Source organism: Eumetopias jubatus, unplaced genomic scaffold (genome assembly GCF_037043125.1).
Source record: "Eumetopias jubatus isolate StellerSeaLion01/CBP00866 unplaced genomic scaffold, mEumJub1_p1.0 scaffold_6, whole genome shotgun sequence".
NCBI classification, from domain to species: domain Eukaryota; kingdom Metazoa; phylum Chordata; class Mammalia; order Carnivora; family Otariidae; genus Eumetopias; species Eumetopias jubatus.
The window spans coordinates 12,485,041-12,508,040 of NW_028274812.1; the positions used below are offsets into that span (position 1 = coordinate 12,485,041).

Consider the following 23,000-nt stretch of genomic DNA (forward strand, 5'->3'; position numbering starts at 1 on the left):
GTGAAAAGCACAGGCAAGGTGCAGAGGACCAGAGTTCTAGCCCGGCTCTGCCCCCAGTCCTCTGCACGATCCTGAGTAAGGCTCCTTTCTCAGTCGACTTCCTTATCGATGGACCAGAAGCAGCCTTACCTATCCCATCAAGTCACCCCTCGAACGGCCAACTAGGTCGCCGAGAAAAGGGAACTCACATTTGCTGAGTCCCTGCTGAATGCTAGACAGACACAGCTGGCAGGGGTCCTCCCCAATCTGCCGGCACGTAATCCTTACTGGGACTGAGACAACACAGATGAGGGGTCAGCAGATGAGGGGCAGGGACTGTGAGGGCACGGGACCATCTCCTGGCTGGCTCTCTGCAGGGTGCCCGCCGCTCCCGGTACCTGGCAGAATATGGGGCAGAGCAGATGTGCTCCTCAGCCCCTGCCCCTGTGGTCACGGCTTCCTGGCCCCTGAGGCCGCCTCCGCTTGGAGAAACACCTGCAGCTCCCACACATCCGCAGACAACCTCCACGTCTTTTAGGCTGCTCCCACGCCCCACCGTTCCCCCACCCCCATCGTGCTCTAAAAGCAACAGAGATTTACAAGTCAGGGTTGGGGGTGCACGCGGATTCGGAAGCTCAGCCGCGTGTGCCTCTGCAGGAGAAAGAACACTCCAACCTCAGGTGCATACCTTGGATTAGTACCTTCCAGTCTGTAGGCTCAGTGCTAAGAATCGTGGGTTCACCGTGGGCTTCATTTTTTATAGGTGAGCACAAAACAAATATGAATTCCTTTTAAAAATTAAATGAGAACAGTTTTCCCAAAAACTGTTCTGTAAGGATACAGCAGTGATACTGACCAAAACAAAATTTTTTTTAGGTTTTTAGGCTTACACTAAGGCTGACCCCTGCTTGAAAATGATTTGATCTTATTTACAGATGAGGAACGTCTCACTGAAGACCTGGGCATTAAAGTGCTTCAGGCGTCCTCAACACACACACACACACACACACACACACACACACACACACACACACACACACACACACACACACACACACACACACACACACACACACACACACACACACACACACACACACACACGATGTGATACTTATTTCCCAATGTCTATGTACAGCAAATCATCAAGTTGACACTTTAAAGATACAGTTTTGCCAACCATACCTTGAGAGAAGGAGAAAAGGTATCTGAAAGTCCCCTTTGGTTTTGTTGTGTTAAATGTGTGGCTAAGGAGACCTTCTGCTTCCTTATACTAGGGCTGAAATGTGTCTTTCCTCCAGGCGCCCCATCTCTCCACAGTGGCAACAAAACGGCTAAGGATGCTCAAGCACCCCACCCCGGGGTGCCCCTGGAGGAACGCAGGGGCAGAGCCTCTTTCTCAAACCGGTTCTGAGATGCCCCCTCTGACCTTGGATTCAGGGCATCACTCATTCACAGAAAACTGTCGCACCCCCTTCCTCCCGGTTCAGATTAGTAAAACCTGATCCCCTGGGCGTAACAACTTCGACGTTTACTTTGCTCTTATTTGGAGACATGGCTACCTGAGGCTTTTCAATTTTGCCCTAGGATTTGTATCTTAAAGGAAAAAAACACAGTGGGACAAGTACGTCACGTTGTCCAGAACTAGTCTGAGATTCTGCAGCTACTCCACGGAACATCGGGGCCATCGGGAGCCCCGAGGCTCAGCAGCCAAGCGTGGCCTGGGCTTTCCCGCCTCCATCTGCAGCCCAGTGGTCATGGAGGGATGGCAGGTACCGCGGACTCCTCTGTCAGAGGCATCTGTTTGTACTGCTTGGGCCCCAAATACCTCCAGCCTAAGAAAAAGGGTTGAAAAGCGCTGCATCATCTGTAGTTCTCACAGGGAAATACTTAAAGGTAAATGGCAGCATTCGCAGCATGCGCTCCTTGCAGTCCCTGGTTGAGAGGAAACAGATGTTAATGTGAAGGGAAGATCCTTAATGGACTTAGCCGACAGGCAGACCTCGCCCAGGAAAGACACCCTCGTCCTGCTTGGGTAACTGGTCCTACGACAGCATATGGGGTCCGTTTGGCAGATCCCTAGCTGCCATCGCATCCTCCCCTCCCTCTGTCAAGCAGACCAGCTGAGACTGAGCCATCGCTGGCAACCAAGTCCCTGTCTGGATCATGGTCAGAGTTTCATTACACTAGCACAAGAAGCAGAAGAGCTAGGTTTCTACTACTTCTATTAGCCCTAAAAAGAATGTCAGAAAACATAAAAAAAAAAAAAAAAAAACAGGCTTTAGACTCTGAGCAAATGGACAGTTATCCTCGAGGATAGTCTAGCCCTGGGAAGGTGCGGTTTGCATGCTGTGTGTTCTCCTACAGTGCGCTTATCATCTGGAAGCTACGAGAAGCCTGCAGGACTCAATAATCTGAGTGCAAGTATGTCGTCAGCTGTCACATCCTAGCAAATTAGCTGTCAAGAAAAGTTCCTGTTAGTTTAAAAAAAGAAAGGAATATCTAAAAATTGTACAAAGGACTTTTCAATTGACTCTGCACTACATTAAAGTCACTGACTAACTTACAGAAAGATCTAATATTATCCCCAAATGGCCCCGGCAGCGGGAATTCGGAAGGAGTGCAAAGGGCTAAATGACTTCCCAGGAAGGCTAGGGAGCAGAGATGGGCTTCACTCCACAGGGAGCAAGGGTAGCCCCCAGTGCCCGGTCGGGGGCCAGGTCAGACATCAGGGGCTGCAGGCCTGCCCCCGGGGGGTTCTCGGGAGGGGAGGAGGGGGCCGTGCTCAGCACCTTGGCAGGGTGGGGTGGAAGTTAAAAAGCATTCAAGGCGACCAGTGAAATTCACATTTGGGGGGCCACTTGTCTTAGTGAAACAATCCCTGGATGGAAAAGTCTAGAGAAATAGGTTTTTATATTTATCAAAATGGTACAGAAAGGATGAGGAAACACTCGTACTCTGTTCTCTAGACCAAAGGGTTCTATTTCCAAAAGCAGAAGGGGAACGGAAACCATAAAAGTAAATGTGAGCTGATGTCACAGGAGAGCCTTTATTTTATACTGAAACAATGATGAAGCCAATAAATTGGGGCACAGAAATGCACCGAGGTAACAGGACAGTTACCAGCGACGGGACAGATGCGTGGCCGCTGCTGACTCAAGGCAGCCACGACTTACCGGGACGGGCAGAAAGGAGATGTGTGCGTTGTGTGTCTCTACTGCACACGAACATACATGCACAGATTTTCTAAAAATGGAATGATATATATCAAGTATGCAGTGTTAACCAAGATATTTTTATCCTTGGGCTCATTTGAATTTTCTCTTTTACAGTGGTTTAAGATTTTTAATAAATGCACTCCTTTCCTGTCACTTAAAAAAAAAATGATGGTTGAAAAGGCTCAAAGTGTTCTGTTTCTATGGACACAGTGATGAACAGACTGACACAGTTCCTCCGCTCACGGTGCCCCGAGTTTGGCCGGGAAGATGAGCTCTGAGAAAGTAATTCAAGATGATCGGCGCCCAAAGTGCAGGGTCCTGTGGACACAGGCCCGAGACCTCCCATGGTCTGAGCTGCGAATGCTGACACCATGCACTCAACGATAAATTAGTTCTCTACACTAAGCCAAGTCTGGGGCCAGGGTGCGCCAGGACCTGGGGGCCAGAGCAGCCAGGGCCGGAGGGTCAGGCAGAGCAGGGAGACGGGTGGGAGACAGAGGCAGGGACCGGGCCCTCAGGGGAGAGCAGGGGTGGGTGGCGGGCTTGGGCAATCCTGACATGGCATGGTGGCAATCCCGACATGGCATGGTAGCAATCCCTGCCACCTGTTAGGTACACACCTGACAGAGGATGACAAGGTGAGCATCGTGGTGGCATGAAGGACGGGGGAGCGTGCACCCCGAGTGGGGCAGGCCATCGCCTTAGCCCCTCTTCCTTACCCTGGCGTACGTGCAAAGTTCATGCCAAGGGCCTGCAAGCACGCACTGGACCAAGATTTCTGAAACAATTACTTTTTCCAAGACGGAAGGCTTACGCACACGGGCTCTGGAGGTACCACCCAGCTGGCCATGACTGATCCCCCCTACCCTTGACTCCATGTGCTCACCTGGAAAGCAGGGATCATGTTTTATAGGGTCCTTGTGACGAGTCAATGAGGTAAAACGTAAAAATACTTACCACAGTACAAGGGATAGATAAAAGTTAACATTTGTACAGGGAGTTTAGCTTGCCAAGTTTTGCTATTTTTTTGAAGTATAGAAGAAGAAATGTCCTCTGAATCCCCCAAAGGGTGAGCCAGAAAAATCACACTTCAGGATCTCGGCCTTCTCTCATGCAGGCCCTCCTCTCGGTGCTGAGGATGGAGCACTAAGCCCCAGGATGAAAACCTCGCCCTCCTGTGGGGGGGGGGGGGAGAGATGGCGAGGAGGAAGGGGGGCGCAGCGCATCTCAGACAGAGGGGGAAGGGCACCAGGGGAACCAACCCTGGGCGGGGGGGGGGGGGGCACACGGAGGGCATGGCCCGGGGGCTGCAGCTTCCACAGCCGGTGGGAAGAGAAGCCAAGTTTGTGCAACTCTCGAGGGAGGGAGGACAGCAGTGTGTCCGTGTGGCACCTGTGTGTACCGGCACTAAAAGCTCCATGCGCAGCTGCCCCCCCACCCCCAACGAGGGCAGGCCAGCGCCTGCTGCAGAGCCTGGGGCTCCCTCAAGGGCCAGGGCAGCATTTCTACACCACAGGGCACTTCCTTCACAGAAAAGACCGGGTGTCTCGAGATCGCTCTTAGGTAGTTTACACAAAACGGCTCATCCCATCTAATATAGCCCGCCCGGGTACCGTGTCTTTGCCTTCCCGTTTTTCACCCAGAAAGCAAGCTATGGCTTCCTCCGGATGTACAGTTAAAACCCGCGCATCCAGAGGGATGCATGAGCTTCTCCTTGACTTCTGCATGCAAAAATACGCGGCCCACTGTATAACAGAGACTTTAATGACCCCCCCCCCGCCCCGAAAACCGACAGGTAGAGGCAAGGGTGGATCATCAGAGCAAGGGTCAGCCAACGAAGGCCTCCGGGCCAGAGGAACCCTCCATCTGCTGCCGCAGATCAAGTTTTATTAGCACTTGGCCACCATGCTCATTCACCTGCCCCAGGTCTCTGGCTGCTTCCACCCCGAAACGCAGAGCTGAAGGCTTGCCAGAGCCTAAAACGTTTATTGTCCCTTCACAGGAAAAGTTTGCCAAGTCCTGATAACAGAGAGATGACCCCAAATCAAAAAAGATTCTGCTTTTGAAATTAGCCTTAATTAAAAGTCAACATCACCTAAAACCCTTTATTCTGAACATTTTTAGTGAGTAAAGGGGAAATTTAGAAGATGATTTCATGCCATTTTTCTAGAGACTACAAATGGCATCTTAATTCACACGAGGTATAAACCCTTTTATGTCCTATGCTTTCAACTGTGTCCAAAACAAAACCAAACACCTGCGTGCTCAACGGGCTCAGATCCAGGCTCCGAAAGATGACTCAAATTCTCTGGGGTTTGCTTTATTTTGTGTTGCTTTTTGATGGCTGAGACGATTCTGTTTGTCCTGTGATTCGGGGCATTTAGACCTGAATTTAAATCCTTTCTATGATTACTTTATACCACTTAACATTCATACTAAATATGTTTATCTGGTTAAAGATGTCTCTAAGCCAGTATCTTTCAACTGAATTTTTTTTTTTTTTTTTTTTGTAAAACATATTCTTAACTATGACTTTTCTATCAACACTACTCTCAGCCACTTTTCCATCCCGAGGTGCTGATTTCTGGGCTCAGGTCCATTTCCCTTCTTTTCCTTCACTATTCTCTCATGGCCCACTTTCATTCTGGCAATCAAATAAATTAAACTTGTGTATTTATCATAACCCTTCCTTCAGTGGTTAATGTCTTCACTGAACATCCTAGTCAGTTTCCATGTTTAATGCCAGTTTTCCCAAACAAGAGTTAGGTCTCTGGCTTCATTCTTGGCAACTGATAATAGATTACTGAAGCAGTTTTTGCAGGAAAGGTCTTGAAGTGTTACATATTCTGAGAATTTACTGAGCCTTTTTTTTCTATCTCTGTCACTGTATTTGAAGGAAAAGAATGCATCCATATAAACGCCAATTGCAATCACATTCTTGACCAGGGAGAGCTTTGATCAATCTGATAGCCACCAGTCCTCGGGGCAAGTCTGTATGAGGACAAGACAGCCGAACCCTGGAAGGGGGCAATCCCACACACTTGGCTTTAACAGTTCCAGCTGTGTCTGCCTTTGCCGGGGACAGTGCTGCCCGGCAGCCTAATCCCAGACTGCCCCCCAGCTGAGTCCTCTCCCCTTTCCTGCGGTTCCCTAAGAAGCATATTTTCTTTCTAGTTGTCATCTACGTGGGCTCCTGGTTGCCTTACCTAGAAAAACAGAAAGTAGGGTAGCACCCGGTTCCTGGCTACAGACCGAGCACTCAGCTCTGAGAGCAGTTCCAAGATGCTCAGAAAACTGTAAGCCAGTTGCACCCATTCCCATTCCTTGATGGTCCTCCCTGAGCATCTTAGCTTCCAGACTGCCTTAGACTTGCATCCCCTAGTTGGCTTGGTCTATCTTCCCATCTTGGTCTTAACAGAAGCCTTGGATCTGCCTACTCTCACAGAGTCCTCTTATCCACGAGGGTGTTTACAGCCACACGGACTAATAGAACCTACAGCAGCCCCCCTCATCCACCCTGGCTTAGCGCCCCCTGCAGTTTACAAAGCTATTTCTCACACATGGCTCTCCTTTGATTTCACCTCCTCGAGACTATCATGGAAATGGAGTCCTATTCTTTTTAATACGGATATGAGGATTCAGAAGATGAGGCGACTTTCCGAAAGCCCGCCAACCAGGCACTGAGAGGCTCCAGCACGTTGTCTTTCCACTTCCTGCCTGTCCCAGCAACAGCAAATGAAGAGACAAACATCTACTTGCTTTTCCCCCGTAGTACAGCCAGGGATGGAATCCTTCCTGTGAATCTTCTCATCTCTTCTATAGCCCACTCTCCAAATATAAACTGCAAACGTGCTGTTTGGGATAGCCTTGGCCATGGGGGACAATCAGAGTCAAGGCCAAGTGACAGCAACACACGGCCAGCCGTGAGGGAGGCACAGAACGCCCAGCAAGCTCGCAGCGGCCCCCTAACAGTCTCCAGAAGAAACAGAGCCATGGCATCTCTTTCTGGGACAGGCAGACGAGAGTATCCACTCTGACTTGGGGAATGAAGGCTGCTATTTCTGCAAATTATGAATTCTTTAAAAACTTTCCTGAGCATTTAAACGTCACCATCTGTGATCTCTTGCTGCACAGCAAAGCAAGGTGGCCGCCCGGGCTGACAGCCCTGCATGACCCCACGGGAGCTGCAGGAGGACAGGAGCCGGCTCTTCACACCCGCTCCGGTGGCTCGTACCTCTGTGACCCTTTAACAACTACACTTTTTCTTTAAGATATTATTTATTTATTTGAGAGAGAGGAGAGAGAGAGCATGCGAGCATGAGCAGGGAAGAGAGGTAGAGGGAGAGAGAGAAGCAGAAGCAGACTCCTCCCTGAGCAAGGAACCTGACGCGGGGCTCGATCCCAGGACCCTGAGATCATGACCTGAGCCGAAGGCAGACGCTCAACCGAATGAGCCACCCAGGTGCCCATAACTACACTGACTTCTATTGACTGCTGTTCCAGTAGGTTGCATGGGCCAAGGATGGCTCTCAGTCACTTAGGAAGAATGGTATGGGGGTAGGGAGAGAAGATCTAGGCCCTATTACTTGTCTGAAACCTACCACATCCTCTTTGGGCTTAAAAAGGCCTGGACTACAATAGCCAAACTATGGAAAGAGCCAAGATGTCCATCAACAGATGAATGGATAAAGAAGATGTAGTATATACATACAATGGAATATTATGCAGCCATAAAAAAAAACCCAAAATCTTGCCATTTGCAACGACGTGGATGGAACTAGAGGGTATTATGCTGAGCGAAATAAGTCAATCAGAGAAAGACAAGTATCATATGATCTCACTGATATGAGGAATTCTTAATCTCAGGAAACAAACTGAGGGTTGCTGGAGTGGTGGGGGGTGGGAGGGATGGGGTGGCTGGGTGATAGACATTGGGGAGGGTATGTGCTATGGTGAGCGCTGTGAATTGTGTAAGACTGTTGAATCACAGACCTGTACCTCTGAAACAAATAATACATTATATGTTAAAAAAAAAAAAAGATAGTAGGAAGGGAAAAATGAAGGGGGGGAAATCAGAGGGGGAGACGAACCATGGGAGATGATGGACTCTGAGAAACAAACTGAGGGTTCTAGAGGGGAGGGGGGTGGGGGGATGGGTTAGCCTGGTGATGGGTATTAAAGAGGGCACGTTCTGCGTGGAGCACTGGGTGTTATGCACCAACAATGAATCATGGAACACTACATCAAAAACTAATGATGTAATGTATGGTGACTAACATAACATAATAAAATAAAATTTAAAAAATTAAAAAAAAAAAAAGGCCTGGACTATCAGTTCTAATATTTGGCTGAAAATACCACCTGGAATCTGGTATCTAAAAAACTGTAGCTTTGGGAAGAAAAATCACAAAAATATGAAATGTAAATTCCTTAATATCCTGACCACCTTTCTTAGGCTTGGGTTCTGCCAAGCGCTATCGGAGTGAGCAGAGATACCACCTGCAGGCCCCTTTAACTCCCAGCTGTAGTTAAAAAAAAATTTTTTTTTTTTTTTGCTAGATTTAAGCAGTGTTTTGTTTTTTGGGTTTTTTTTTTTTTTTTTAAGATTTATTTATTAGAGAGAGGCAGAGCGAGAGAGAATTCCAAGCAGACGCCGAGCTGGGAGCATAGCCTGACACAGGGCGCGATCTCACGACCCTGAGATCCTGACCTGAGCTGAGACCAAGAGTCAGACGCTTAACCAACTGAGCCACCAGGCGCCCCACTTAAGCACCGTTATAATCCAGTTTGTTCCGTTACTCCGGACTGTATCCTACTGACAGGCTCTCAAATCAATCATCTCACATGAGCAATGTCTGCCTCACACACATTTATCTGAGACTTTACCACCAATCTCTAAAAATCTAACCCTGACTAAATAATAGAAATGAGGTCATAAAATTTAAACTAGGACAGTTATTTTTGATAAACCGTTTGGCAATTTGATCAACCTTCTAGAAAATGCAAGTCAATAAATCCAAAGTAACCAAAGCCATGTTTCCGCAGGAGCGCGGAGCCCAGAGGACAGCTACAAAATCATACCCGGACAGGCAGGAGCGCGAACAAAACCAGAAGACATCAGACACAACGTGACCGCAGCCGACTGTCCATTTAAAACTTTTTTTTTTTAAGCCTCAGACACAGAAAACTGATTTTAAATCTCACCTGAGATTACTGGTTTGATAATCCTCTCTCCGTCGTGGAAACTCATCTATAAAACCACCGTGTTTAAGACCTCACTAGGCAACGGAGTGCAGAGCGGAGATGCCCTGCCCCGTCCTGGTGCCTGGAACAGCAGGCTGATGCTGCCCAGGCCAGTCTTCTCATCTGATCATCCTCTCTGTCGTGGCTGAACCATGAAGGTACTGGATTCTAGAACATTCCAAAGCCAACTCAAAGCCAACTCCAACACCAACTCGAAGCTCCTTGGCAAGACTCCCCAAGTGACACAACACTTGTGGAAACCCCCAGCCTGTGCAATGCCAAGCCAGAACCTTGTAAGCAATTGCACATCTAAGAGCTTCCTCATCTGACATCTGTTTTCTGAAAAAGACAAGAGAACTTAGGTGGCAGCAAAGAATCAGAGAGTGTGAAGGAAGGTGAGTCACAGAGGAGGAGGGATGCTTGGAGGCTGAACAAACAAAAGAAGGGACAGGGAGGTGTGACAACAAACAGAAGAATGGAAAGGAGAAAAGACAGAACTGGGGGCGTCAAAAACCATGCTTTCAGTTGTCTCCTGTCTCCCATATTAGTGACAAATCTATTTTGTGTTGCCTGGGCCTTCGTGCTATTATCAAGAACAGCAGGAGACTGATTTATGAAACTAATAATCCAACCTTTCCCCCGGGGAGTGAGAGCACAGTACTGGAGGGGGTGAAGCGTTCCCAGCGGGGTCCGCAGACCCCTGCTCCCTCAGCGCCTAGCCCCCGCCGCAGTGGCACAAAGTCAGCTCCAAGCGGACGCTACAGAGGAAATTGCAAAATGACTCACAACAACCTCTCAGAACTTTTTCAGCAAGTGAAAGCAGCTACCATGTGGGGCTGGGACATTATTAAAAGGTGAGAATCTGCTGTGAGTGATGGAAGGCATGAAGAAAACGCACTGAGGCTCAGATACATCTGCGCTCATGCCGGGCAAGCGAAGTCTTCGCTGGACTACAATCTCTGACACACAGATCTTTTTTTTTTTTTTTTTTTTTAAGATTTTATTTATTTATTTGACAGGACACAGCGAGAGAGGGAACACAAGCAGGGGGAGTGGGAGAGGGAGAAGCAGGCTTCCCGCGGAGCAGGGAGCCCGATGCGGGGCTCGATCCCAGGGCCCTGGGATCATGACCTGAGCCGAAGGCAGACGCTTAATGCCTGAGCCACCCAGGCGCCCCTGACACACAGATCTTTAACGGAGCCATCGATAGGACTGTCTCAGGCCCCCTACCAACGGCTAACATCGGGGAATGCCTCTGTGGGGGAGGTCCCAATGAATGAAGGAATACAGCTGACACTACACCAACCCCCATTCTTGGTAAATACTGAAGGTAAGACAAACAGGATTCACGGCACCCAGAGTGGCCAGCCAAAATCAGGTCCTAACTGTGGCTGTTACTCCTTCAAAAGACAAGGAAAGGAGCGAGGCTTGCGGACGTGATGGGGCCGGGGTAATGTTCCCCTCGGCCCCAGAGAAACCACGGGATCGATCGTCTGCTTCCTTCTGATCCCCCGAACTGGGCATACACCCACCCCTCTGGTCCCACAGACAGCTGTTGATTTTACTGAAGGGAGTTCTACAAAATGTTGGCTTGGGGTCAAGATCGAAATTTATGCCCCTCCTCCCCAGAAATCATTGTTTTTTCACTAATTACAGAAAATAAAACTCTGAAAATGCTAGAACATCAAGGCATAATGCTGTAATTGGTGTTCAACAATGTAGGAATGTCTAACCACCACCAGCAATATTCTCCTTGGTCTCAACCTAACGGTTTATGCCATCTGGGGTGGGGTTCTTATGTAATAATAGTATCTCAATGTCTCTTAGCACATTAAAGTAAGGCCTTACTACTGCCAAGCCCACCACACCCATCAGACCTGAAGATAAAGACAAAGTTCAAAATGTCACTTGGCTTAAAGAATCATAGGGCCAGGGGCGCCTCGGTGGCTCAGGTGGTTAAGCATCTGACTCCCGATCTCAGCTCAGGTCTTGATCTCAGGGTCAAAAAAAAAAAAAGGAAAAGAAAAGAAACACAGTGCTTTTCATTCTGTTAGTACCTGATAACTATGTCTGTAATGTTAATAATATTAAGTCAAGACAGCAGCTAGATTACTCAGGTGTTTACTCAATGTCAGAATTATGAATGTAGAGCTCACCGATTCCTAAGGAGAAAATCTGTGGGTAAACGTCCCAGGACAGCAAGCTCCCTAGAACTGCAGTGACTTGTCACATACAGGAGCAATTTCCTGAGGGCCCATCGCTTTCATCAGATGCTCAACGGTCTGCTCTAAGTTATTTTCCGCAACCAAGTAAGAGAGTAAAAGACCAGAGCGGATACGGGAATAGAGCACCTAACCATCCTCACCTTCACTTGCCATGACCTTCAACCCCCATTAAGTCTTACAGGTTTTTACTTCATAACTGTGTGAAGGACAATAAATAACCAGTGCTAATTCTAATCGGTTTCTTCTAGAATTTCCTATTAAGCAGCTCTCTGTATTCATGAGGAGAAAAGGCCACACGTCAGGCAAACGCCAGCTTCAGATCAGGCGTTGGGGCAGAGAGCGAGGCCGGCGGGGTGCCAGAGCCCCACAAACAGAACCAGCACAGGCCTCCACGACCGGCAGAGCCGCCCCTCGGCACGCAGGTGCAGAAGTCTGAGGACTCCCCCAAGGACGCAGGATTTCAGTGTAAGACTTGGGGCCCAACCCCACATGTCCTTCCCCCACGACCCCCCACGTCCCGCAGGCTTCCCCCGAGAACCTGCATGAGCCTGCGAACGGGATTTACTGACGGTGGGGTCTGGCCCGAGACTCCCCGCTCAGACTCCCTGCTTTCTTCTCCTCCAAAAAGAGAGAGATGATTCTGAAACTATTCTGTCTCCAATCCAGGAAGCCTAGAAAGAAAATGAACCTGGAGACACAGAGGGCGGGAAACCGTGGAGGGGGAGGGTGAAGGCAAAGGAAGGGGGCGGCCTCGCCTCCACGAGCACTTGCAGAAGCATATGGCCCGCTCTAGAGCCAACACAGACGGCGGGGGGCCTCGCCACCACCCCACTGGGACTTGCCCCGGCGGGAGGCAACAGAGGGGGTCCCAAGGAGCGCAGCTGGGGCCCCTCTCTGCCACCCCCCACCCAAGATGCAGGCGGCTGGCTGGCTGCTCTTCGAACGTGGGCCTCCGCTGGGCCTCGGGAAGGCCAAACCCACCGTCCTCCCGTCTCACCTCGGAGGGGCTGGGAGCGGAGGCACGGCCGCCGCGGGTTCGAAGGCGAGGCCGCGGCCGAGCGGGGAGAGGCCCGCCTGGGGAAGGCAGTGTGGCAAAGCTAGTCCCCCCGCCCAGAGACGGAAAGCCTTCATGTGGCCCGGCTCCAGGGAGGCCCGGGCACTTTCCTGTGAGTCACGGTCCCGACAGTGTGAGGAGGGGCTGTAATTATCCCTTCAGCCCTGCCAGTGGGTTCTAGAGCCGCGTCAAGCCACAAGCCCACCCACCCTCTCACTGATTCACGCCTTGGTGCCGCCATGGCCTCCTGACACCTTCCTGCTCCTTGCTCCCTCCCGGGGGACTCCCAGGATGACTCCCGTGACAACTCGTTCTCGCTCCCAGAAAACCAGGGTGAAGGGGGAAGTCTGGAGGAGAATGAGGAGGCAGGAAGGAGAGGGCTGGCTGGGGCTGGCGAGGCGGCCAAACGGGAGGAGGAAGCAAGAGGCTGGAAGGGAAACCGGCCACATTAACAAGAAGGGAAGGGGAAGCCGGGGACCCAGCGGCCTCCTGAAGGCTTCCAGCCTCCCTGAGTCGGTGTTGCGCCCAGAGCAAGAGGGGCATGGCCGGCCCCAGGCCAACCCCCGGGAGCTACCACCCTACAGCCCGGCTTCCAGACCAGTCTCATTGGGCTGCCTGAACAAACATACCCTCTGCCCGTACAGGGCACGCGAGCGCGGCTCTCTGAGGCCCTACACCGCAGCCAAGTCTCATCTGACAAGCGGCCCCAGCCTCTGAGCTTCCAGAGCCTCTCTGGCAAAGGCACCGAAGGCTAAGTGCTCATCGGGCACCACCATGCTGTTGGCAATTTCTGTGTCTCTGGGCTCCGGTGAGCCCACAGCTCTGCCCGTGGCAGCAGCAAGCCCCTTCCCATCTTCCAGTTTGCTTGGGCTAGGGACACACCGGCCCCGCACAAGCCCCTTTAGGACCCAGCCCCACGGCCGTGTTGCGAGGGTAGCAGCTGGGAGAGAAAGTGCGGAGAAGTCAACACCAGCAACATTTCTTCCCATTGCCTTCTTGTCAACTCCACTGTCTGTCCCCCTTCCCTTGGACAAGCTGTCCCTGCCCAAACTGCTTGCCATGTAGCTCCTGGCTCAGAGGGCTCACCTCTGGTTCTCAATGCCAACACCCTTCCAGCTCACTGCTGGCCCTGCCCACACCCTGCACGGAGATCTGGTTTACCTCCTCTTCCTTCCTTCCTGCCTGCCTGCCTTCCTCTCTCTCTCTCTCTCCTCTCTCTCTCATCTGACACTGCGGGTAACATCTCTAACCCTGCTGAACAGAGTATATAAGCGATCCTTAGCAACAAAGAGGATAGCGCTCTTGTGTGCTTCACGGCGCAGTGATGTCCCCTCCTGCCACACCCAGCAAAGAGTTGGCATCTTCCTGACACATCAGCCCTAAAGATCAGGGCAGACCAGGAGCCGGGCACTAACCCCCGGAGCTAGGAAAATAGTAATTAAAAAAAAGAAAAAATTCCAACCAGCTCCAAAGAGATCAAATGGACTTTTAGACTCCCATGCAAACTAAGCACAGTTGCTTCCAACAAATCCACAAACTTGCCGCCAAGTCCCTGCCACATGGAGGTACCATAGTGTTAGAAAAGCGGAACAGTGCATCTGAGAGTCGGGCAGAAAACTCAGCTCAACTGGATCCGTTTTAGCCTGTACCCACGGCGCCTCTCCAGGCCCCGAAGAGACGCTTCTCTTCCAAAAGGCACAAGTCTGTAAGACCTCCTGACAGGCTATGTCTCAGGCTTCACTGAGCTTCTCACTATTCACAGCCCACTCCTGCTAAAGAGAAGGGCAGACCTGACAGATATGATTTTCTTCATCTCTGGAAGCAGCCCTTTAGGAAAGGGTGTCCATGCCCGGCACTTTGCGTAAAAAAAACCAGCTCCGAGGCGGGTGGGTTTGGTCTTCGTGCAGGTGACAAACAGCTAAGAGGACCCGACGGCCAGGGCCTTCGTTTCCAATTCTTTTTTGTGTCCTGGGACAGCTCAACAGGATCTGACCACCTGATACTCCCTTCAGGAAGACTGAGAAGGCAGCAAAGGCGGGCAAGCCATGTGTTAGGGGCTCAGGATCAGAAAGCATCCAGAGCGCTGTATGTGCATGAGACACATCAGGAAGGAGGACCTCTCAGCCTAACAATCTCTCAAGGGTGTGTGTATAACTGTGCACAATCCTCTCAACAACACAGGGCTGGTGGCACTGTTATTCTTACTCCCAAGTGAGGACAGGGTAAGCTTAGACTGGTTGGGTGCCCTGCCCCAGGTCATGCAGTGGTAAAGTCTGGTGGGCCAGGTTTCCAGCCGTCAGGTTGAGACTTCTTTCCATTATATCACTGCCCACCTGGATTTATTCACTGCAGAAGAGGACGCCAAGTCATCTCCAGGGACAATGGGGTCTGCTTAGAGGATGCTATCTCTCTGTTCATTCCTATGTCAGGGATTCTGTCAGAGGACATGCATTTAGAAATAGGTATATTTAGCTCTTTAAAAGAGATCATGATCATATTAATCTACTGAATAGCAGCCATGTAGAAAGACCAGGATTCATGAAGAAACTGTATTTTAATTTCACTTTTTAGCCAAAACATCTTACGACCAAACAGATCTCGAAATAATGCAGGAGACTCAAAGATAAAGTAGAAAGATGTACAATGTGAGCCTGCTGGAAAACAAACCATATGTCCAATAATCTTTTTCTTTCGCTTCTTAGATAATGCAAGCTCTTAAACGGAATTCATGTAAAAAAAACTCAGAAGGTTAAGAGAAGTGCGTGAGCAGGCATTAAATATTAAATGCAAGTTATGTTCATGCTGTGTTCTAACACCTAACCGTTAGTGCATGTCCCTTTTTTTCCACCTTGCACAAATGAAAGGGCAAAACAGATCGTAAGCATTATTTAATTGCAAAGAGCACAACACACAGTCGTCATGCTGTGTATCTCCAGATTCCCAATGCTCTCTGTTCTAGCAACACAACGCCTACCAACTGTAAAAATAATCACTGCCAAAGCTACACTAGGTGATTACATAAAATTTCTTCTAAAAAAGCTGGGAAGGAAAAAAAAAACATTTAATCAGGAATAACTAAGGTAAAAACTCTGCTTACCTCGTAGAAAACGGTTTCACTTTTGTGGATTTTCTTTTACAGCATGAAGCTCAATAACTAGCATGGGCTATGCTCCCGAGAAATTTCACAAAGCAGCAAATTATGTATTGTCTTCAAATGACTCCTCTTTTCAAGTGGATTTTACAGAGTAAAAATTTGAAATTTCTGGGCTTTCTGATATATTTCAAAAGGACAAAACTATTTCAGAGATCCACTGAAAGACCCTTGCAAGGAAGGAAGGAGAAAGGAAAAGTCGACAGTGCCACCGAGAAACTACAATCCAAAAGAAATGCTCGCATCCTTGGCTGCAAAGAGTGTTTAAAGATTACAGTCAGGATTCCCTTCGGGAAAGAAAGGCATCTCTTCCCGTCTGCACAACAATCTATAGACATTTCAGAGTAAAATCAACTTTCCAGACAGAGAGAAAGGAAACCATGCAAGCATGCCTACATTTGGATCAGAATCCACACCCCTGAGATCAAAGCCCTTGCTTACTTACATGCTGTACATAGAAAGGAAAAGTTCAAAGGAAACTGCTCCCTCTGGGAGAAAGGATTACATCTACGGTCGGCTGTTGGGCAATGAGTAAGACACACGTTCTCTCACTCTCATCCCCAGGCAATGAAAAAATCCCAAACTGTTGTTCCAAGTCACATTCGCAAGGACGTCCTAGCGCCACCAAGCTCTTCCTCCGAGGCAGCGCCGCTGGTTGGGGAAGAGCACCCCCTTCCTCTGAATTTCCACCCCATGCCGAGCCTGCCAGCTCTGGGGAGACACCGGGTCAGGGCACACTGGGGGACGACAGAGCCACAAAGTGCCACATCTTCAGAGTCAGCTCAGAGACTGGAAAGTGGAACGCAAACCGTATTTCTGCAGAGCCTGCTTAGCCCGCCTCAAGTTCCCGGAACAACCCAGAAAGTCTTTTCAAACCCCTCCCCCAAAAAGAAACTGTTTATTCCTTTCCAAATCCAAACTGTTACAACAGTGCCAGCTAATTGCTAACAATACTGGGGGGGGGGGAAAGAGCCCGCACACAGAAGAGGTTGCCAGGGGCATACAAAGAGCTGTGATAGTAATAGGCACCCTTGAAGGGCAAGAAGGCAATCAATTATGAGCCATTTGCAGAAATTGCGGGGCTGTCAAAAGCCCCACTTACAGCTGTGCTGCATTTGATTTTCAAGGGAAATTATTCCTTATTTCAAAGTCTAGAATATTATTAGTAAAATATCCCAAACAACTCAGGCTCAACCAGGGTCTAATCTGAAAAGAAGTTAATGACCCCTAAGAAGGCGAGAGGGGCCCGAGTGGGAAGAGCGGGAGAGAGGGGCCAGTCTTCTCTCCGGAGCAGTGACCACCTCCCATGGGCGTTGTGGGGCAGTGCCAGGGCGAGCCGAAGAGATCCATGCCCAGCACGTGGACACACATCGTCCAATTCCCAAACCACCACTGGAAAACAGAAAAAGACTGCTTTTAGGTATAACCTGATGTTTCCAGGGGGCTGAAAATAATAATACAGAAGAAAATGTCTTTTTTTTTTTTTTTAGAGCAAAGAGTGAGCAAGCATGAGTAGGGGGAGGGATGGGGGAGGGGAGAGAGGGAGAGAGAGAGAGAGAGAGAGAGAGAGAGAGAGAGAGAGAGAGAGAGGGAATCTCAAGCAGGCTCCACGCCCAGTGCAAAGCCCGATGTGGGGCTCAATCACGCAACCCTGAGATTACAACCTGAGCCGAAATCAAGAGTTGGATGCTTAACTGATGGACAGGCACCCCTGTCTTTTAATTCTTAAATTCCAAACTTTTTCACTAACATACATCCCAATTATTAATTCTGATGGTCACTGATTCTTCTTTCCCAAGGAACAAAGAACGTGTGAACTAAAGTAACTGCCAGGCATTACACTAGGATTGTTGAGAAATGCCCTGAAGTCCGTTATTATGGACAGATGATCTTCAGGTTTGAAAAAGGTCTGATGATGACGACTCTGACTTGAGAGGGATGGACAGCAATGCTCACCACGATGATATTCTCTTTCAATATTCTTGTCTTCTGCGTTCTTCAGTATTTATCTTTTTTTTAAGATTTATTTATCTGAGAGAGAGCAAGTGCACACAAGCAGGGAGAGGGGGAAAGGGAGAGAGAGAATCTCAAGCAGACTCCACACCCAGCCCAGAGCCCAATGCAGGGCTCGCGCTCACCACGCTGAGACCATGACCTGAGCCGAAATCAAGAGTCGGACACTTAACCGACTGCACCACCCAAGAGCCCCCCTTTGGTATTTATTTGCTTTCTGCTCTAACCATTTTAGCAATGACAACTAAGTTCAATCAGCTCCAATTTCAAGCTCAACTGCAGCTTTTCCTCCTTTCCTCAATTTCTAAGTGCTGTCCAATGTTCATCTGGTAAATGCTTTGTTTCGTTATGACAGGCACTGTTAAATGACGGAGTTGGGGATAGCCTTAACACAGTAACTTCTTGCCTATTTATTTTCCCGAATATTAAAATAAAATCTGGAAAAAGAACTTCCTTTCCTTCTTAAGAACTTTAATGTGGAACTCCAACAGATTACAACAGGGAGGACATCATCATCCTTAGCGGCATTAGGCTGCTGCACTGGGCCGGTGCTCCTCGGGCATGCCTACCTTAAATAGACAGCTGAGCTTCTAAAGTGTGTCAGAAATATTTACTTTTTTACAAAACTTTAAGACAAAGCAATCAAGACACATCCAGTTGATGCTCTAGGATGCATTCCTTAAAAATATAATAATCACTATTAACCATGATGTCAGGTTCCCAAAAGTAACTACTAATCCAGCAGAGATCGAACACAGGCATCAGACTAAAAATGTGGACAATTTCAGTTTATTAAAAGACACTGCGTCCTGGGGGCACAGCCAGACCGAGTGTTTCGTCTGAGGAATCGGAAAGAAGGGAAGAGAGATTTTGGAGGAGGTGGATCAGGAATAGGGCAGCAATGCAGGGAGGGGTGAGGGAGAGGAGGAGGGTGGTCAGGGGCCACCAGAACCCGCTCCGCAGTGGGCAGGCGCCAACCTAATCCCCTTCTCACAGTGACCATCAGCCCCGGGTATGCCACATGGCTGCCCCCCAAAGGGACAAGCCCCTGGTGGTATCAGTCTAACCCAGCAGACTGTACTGTGCTTGGCAGAGAGAGCACAAGCAGGGGGAGCTGCAGAGGGAGAGGAAAAAGCAGGCTCCCCACTGAGGAGGGAGCCCCCCAAGGGACTCGATCCCAGGACTCTGAGATCATGACCCGAGCTGAAGGCAGATGCTCAACCAACTGAGCCACCCAGGCGCTCCCATTAAGTTGTCCTTAAATACTTGTCAGAGCTTATATATCTCCATTCTTATATTTAAGATAAAAGCAAGGAATTGAAAAACAGAATTGTAATGTCAAAATCAACTAAAACTAGACTGTGTATTAAAACAGATCAGGTAGATCAGACCATTTCTGAAAGGATGTTTGATTAACAGTTAAGAATGTAGGGAAGGCATGGACTATCACAAGTGTTGGCGAGGACACGGAAAAATCAGAACCCTCAGCCACCACCGATGCGTGGCACAGCCCTGGGGGACACACGAGAAAAGCTCCACATAGAGGGGCCACGTGAGCAGTTCCACTCCTGGACGTGTGTCCAACAGAACTGAAAACAAGGATGCAAACAGATAGTTGTATGCCAATCTCCCCTGCAGCATTACTCACAACAGGTGAATGGTGGAAACAAGCCAAACGCCCGTCAACAGATGAACGGGTAAACAAAACGCAGCACGCACAGCGGAATAGTATCCGTAGCCTCCAAAAGAAGGGGAACTCTGACACACGCCTCAACACGATGAACTCTGAAAACATGATGCCATGTGAAATAAGCCAGAAACAAAAAGAAGACAAATACTGGTATGCTCACACATGAGGGACCTCGAGCAGGCGAAAGGGCACAGGAAGTAAAAGAGAGGCGAGCCAGGGTCGCGGTGGGTGGAGGAGTTGTGAATGGGGAGTTACAGTCCAACGGGTACAGAGTTTCTGCTTGGCATGATGAGAAAGTTCCGACACGGGCAGTGGTGGTGGTTGTACTACACTGTGCATGTACTTAACACCTCTGCGGTGTGCACTGAAAAATGGTGAAAATTCCAAATTTCATGTTTTAGACCACAACAAAGTGACAACATTCCAAAAATAATTTAGCTGTGGGCAAAAAAAAAAAAAAGGAGGAAAGCAACAGAGTCATTAAACATAACTTTCAGAACACCTGAGCATAGACTGCCCTTGTCAAACCGTCCTAACATACTTCGCTTAGAATAAATAAAGAAGCTATTTCCATTAAGGGAAAAAAAAAGGTTTCAGCGGGTGGCCTGAGGGACAGAATTAACCCCATCTCCTCTCCCCACTTCAGGTGAAAGGGGGGCTTCATGCTTGTCAGCGGGTTCTTCCTTGGGATTTGGGACAGCATCTTACCCCGAACGTCTGCCCTGTTCTCTCCCCGTGGGGAATCTGGGCCAGCGCGCCATCGGTCTGACTCCTTTTCAGGCCAGTGGTGACGTCAGGGACATTGCTGAAATCTGCATAAAAAGTGACAAAAACACACATAAAAGTGAGTTTGGCCCTTTGCAGAGAATCATGGTGACTGGTTTAAGGGTTCAGACAAAGAGAGGGAGGAAAAGCCAGAGCGCCGAATGGCACCTCACCGCCACCGAAGGGTCTCCTGCAACAGACCCTGGCTCCCGCTAACAAAGAAGCCACGTCTGCTGCCGCTCTCAAAGGCGACCAGTGACCGATCAAGACAGTGCCTTCAGTGCCTGTTGCTGGGCAAACTATACTTCACTAACCTCTGATCTTAAAGAATTTATTTAGACAAAGAATCAAATGGCAGTGACCATCGTGGGTACATCCCTATTTTGGGCAAAATCACCAGGGAAATCTTGGACACCAAGGGATGCAACAGTATGGACTCTTATTACAACCCACAACTTGCTCATTTGAGAGCTTAACTTTTCATTTTCTGAAATCGACCACAATTTTATCCTAAACTGAAAGTCCCATGAGGAACAGCAAACCTTTGTCAACTTCCAGACTAAGGGTTAGGAAGTAAGATCAAAAGTAAGTAGAGCTTCTGCTTTTCTTTTTCCCCCCAGCCTACAACCATACACACCTGCCAAGCCCAATTCTTTCCAGTGGCTCTCAAATTAGCAAATTCAAGAAAGGTGGAAAGACTAGCCTCTATCATAATATAACACAGATTTTCATTCTAACTCTTGTATTTGGTAGATTGTCCCCTCAATCAGGTGAAATCAGATGGTTTCTAATCTCTGTAGCTACAAGAAGAAGTCACTGACCTTGAACCTGTCCAAGTTGATCTAGGCTGACCCAGCATAGATAGATGTTAATCAGGCATGACGGGGGCCAGGAAACTGGTCTCTAGGAGATCTTTAGAAGCTATGGAAGCCCTAGAAAGTTGGTGAAACCCATGGATAGGAATGCTGGTCCATGATCCATGCTGATATAACCAACCACTACACAGATACTTGATTCTAAGACAAGAGGAGACCTAAAGAAAATATCTGAATCATCTACAGAATTCTGCAGCTCTAACTTCTTCTTCCTTTTACCTCTTCCAAAAGCCTCACCCTACCCAGAAAAGGACCAGAGAGTCCAAGTCACACTTCTTGTTGGCGTAAGTTAGCTTGGATAAGGCAGTGCTGATGACAGATGCATGAGACATCCCTGGGAAAATTACAGATAGCAGTGACAGGTGGGAATACTTGGGTTCGCCTCTCCCAGGCCCCGGAACACCACACCACATAGGCAGTCCAGTCACCAGCAGGCTGACCGCATGGGAAGCAAGATGAGTCCCTGAGCCAAAAACAATCCACCACTGTTGCTCCACCACCAATCGCCTTCTTGGGCTGCTGGGTGCACCTGTGTTTAAGGGAGACCAGCCTACAGGATCCACAAAAGAAAACACACCGTGTTCCTGCTGTATTCAGCACAGACACACCTTTTCGTCCATTCGACATTCACTTTTTGAGCACTGGCTGTTTTCTAGGCGTGGTGCTAGGGACACAAAGATGAACGAGATGCAGTTATTACCCTCAAAGTGAGCTTCTAGCCTTGGAGGAGGTGAAGTGTCACAGACGATGTGAGAAAAATCCACGCAGTAGGGACAGTCCGGAAGGAAGTTACTTCTGCAAAGGACCCTAAAAGACTTAACAGCAAAGGAAACACTTGAGCAAAGACTTTAAATCTTGGGGGTATCTATTTGTCTTTAAGGCTTAATGATGACCAGCGGGGAGAGAAAATTCCAGAAGCAGGAGGAAGGCAGCTGAGTGAAGGCAAATCACAGGAAGAGCGCAGCACCTTCGGGAAACGTGTTGAGTGTGGTTGCGATGGAGAAGGGAGGGAAGGTGCCCTACGTCAGAGGAATCGATAAACGGCAAGACCTTGGGAGAAAAACAGGTCAGAAAGTCACCGCGACACTGCAGGCATGAGGTGGAGAGACCCGGATGAGCTCAGAATAGAGTAAGAGCAAAGAGAAGGAAGTGAACACAGAAATCGGAGCAGGCAGACCCTCCGGGCCTCCTCTTTGCCACCTGTTTCATAGCAGATGATATGGAAAGGAGCCGTCAAGGCAGAGCACCTGGTTTTACGCCCCAGTGATGGGGTGGACGGGGAACAGGAAGGGCTGGAGCAGAACTCATGAGCTTAGCTTTGGCGGTTCCGAGCCCGAGACGCACGTGCGCCGTCCGATGGGAGACGCTCCAGAGTCAGGCCGTCCAGGAAAGTCTATGGGGGATGTGGATCTGGAGTCATCCGACTGTACCTGGCAGGGAAGCAGCCCCAGGAAGGATGCGCAGAGTGAGACCAAGGAGAAAACCCTGGAAACACTAACAACAGTGTACGGGGGAAGAGAGTCCTCAGAGGACACACCTGTCTTCACTCAGTAACGCCAGAGGAGCGGGAGGAAAGCACGGAAGCCCTACAGTGAGTGCAGCAGTCCCTCACCCAGGTAACGGAATCAGGTTTGCATTACGGCGGCTGTTACCCTGTCAATATAAAGAGCGTCCGTATTCCCAAAGAGCTCCACTGAGTACAGGAATTCAGACACAACCAATGCGTCTATTCATGATGAGGATTCCTACAGCACCTGCTGCACAATCAGATACGCCCTGAGTCCTGG

General features: G+C 49.2%; 1 protein-coding gene across 2 annotated transcripts in view; it reads right to left on the reverse strand.

Annotated features, from left to right (window-relative positions):
• TIAM2 (TIAM Rac1 associated GEF 2) overlaps positions 1 to 23,000 on the reverse strand; it is a 136,322-nt gene that overhangs the window by 19,211 nt on the left and 94,111 nt on the right. For both annotated transcript variants that reach the window (XM_028103215.2, XM_028103214.2), the window contains exon 14: positions 20,282 to 20,385. In XM_028103215.2, the coding sequence (XP_027959016.1) occupies positions 20,282 to 20,385 (104 nt within the window). The remainder of the gene's footprint in view (positions 1 to 20,281; positions 20,386 to 23,000) is intronic.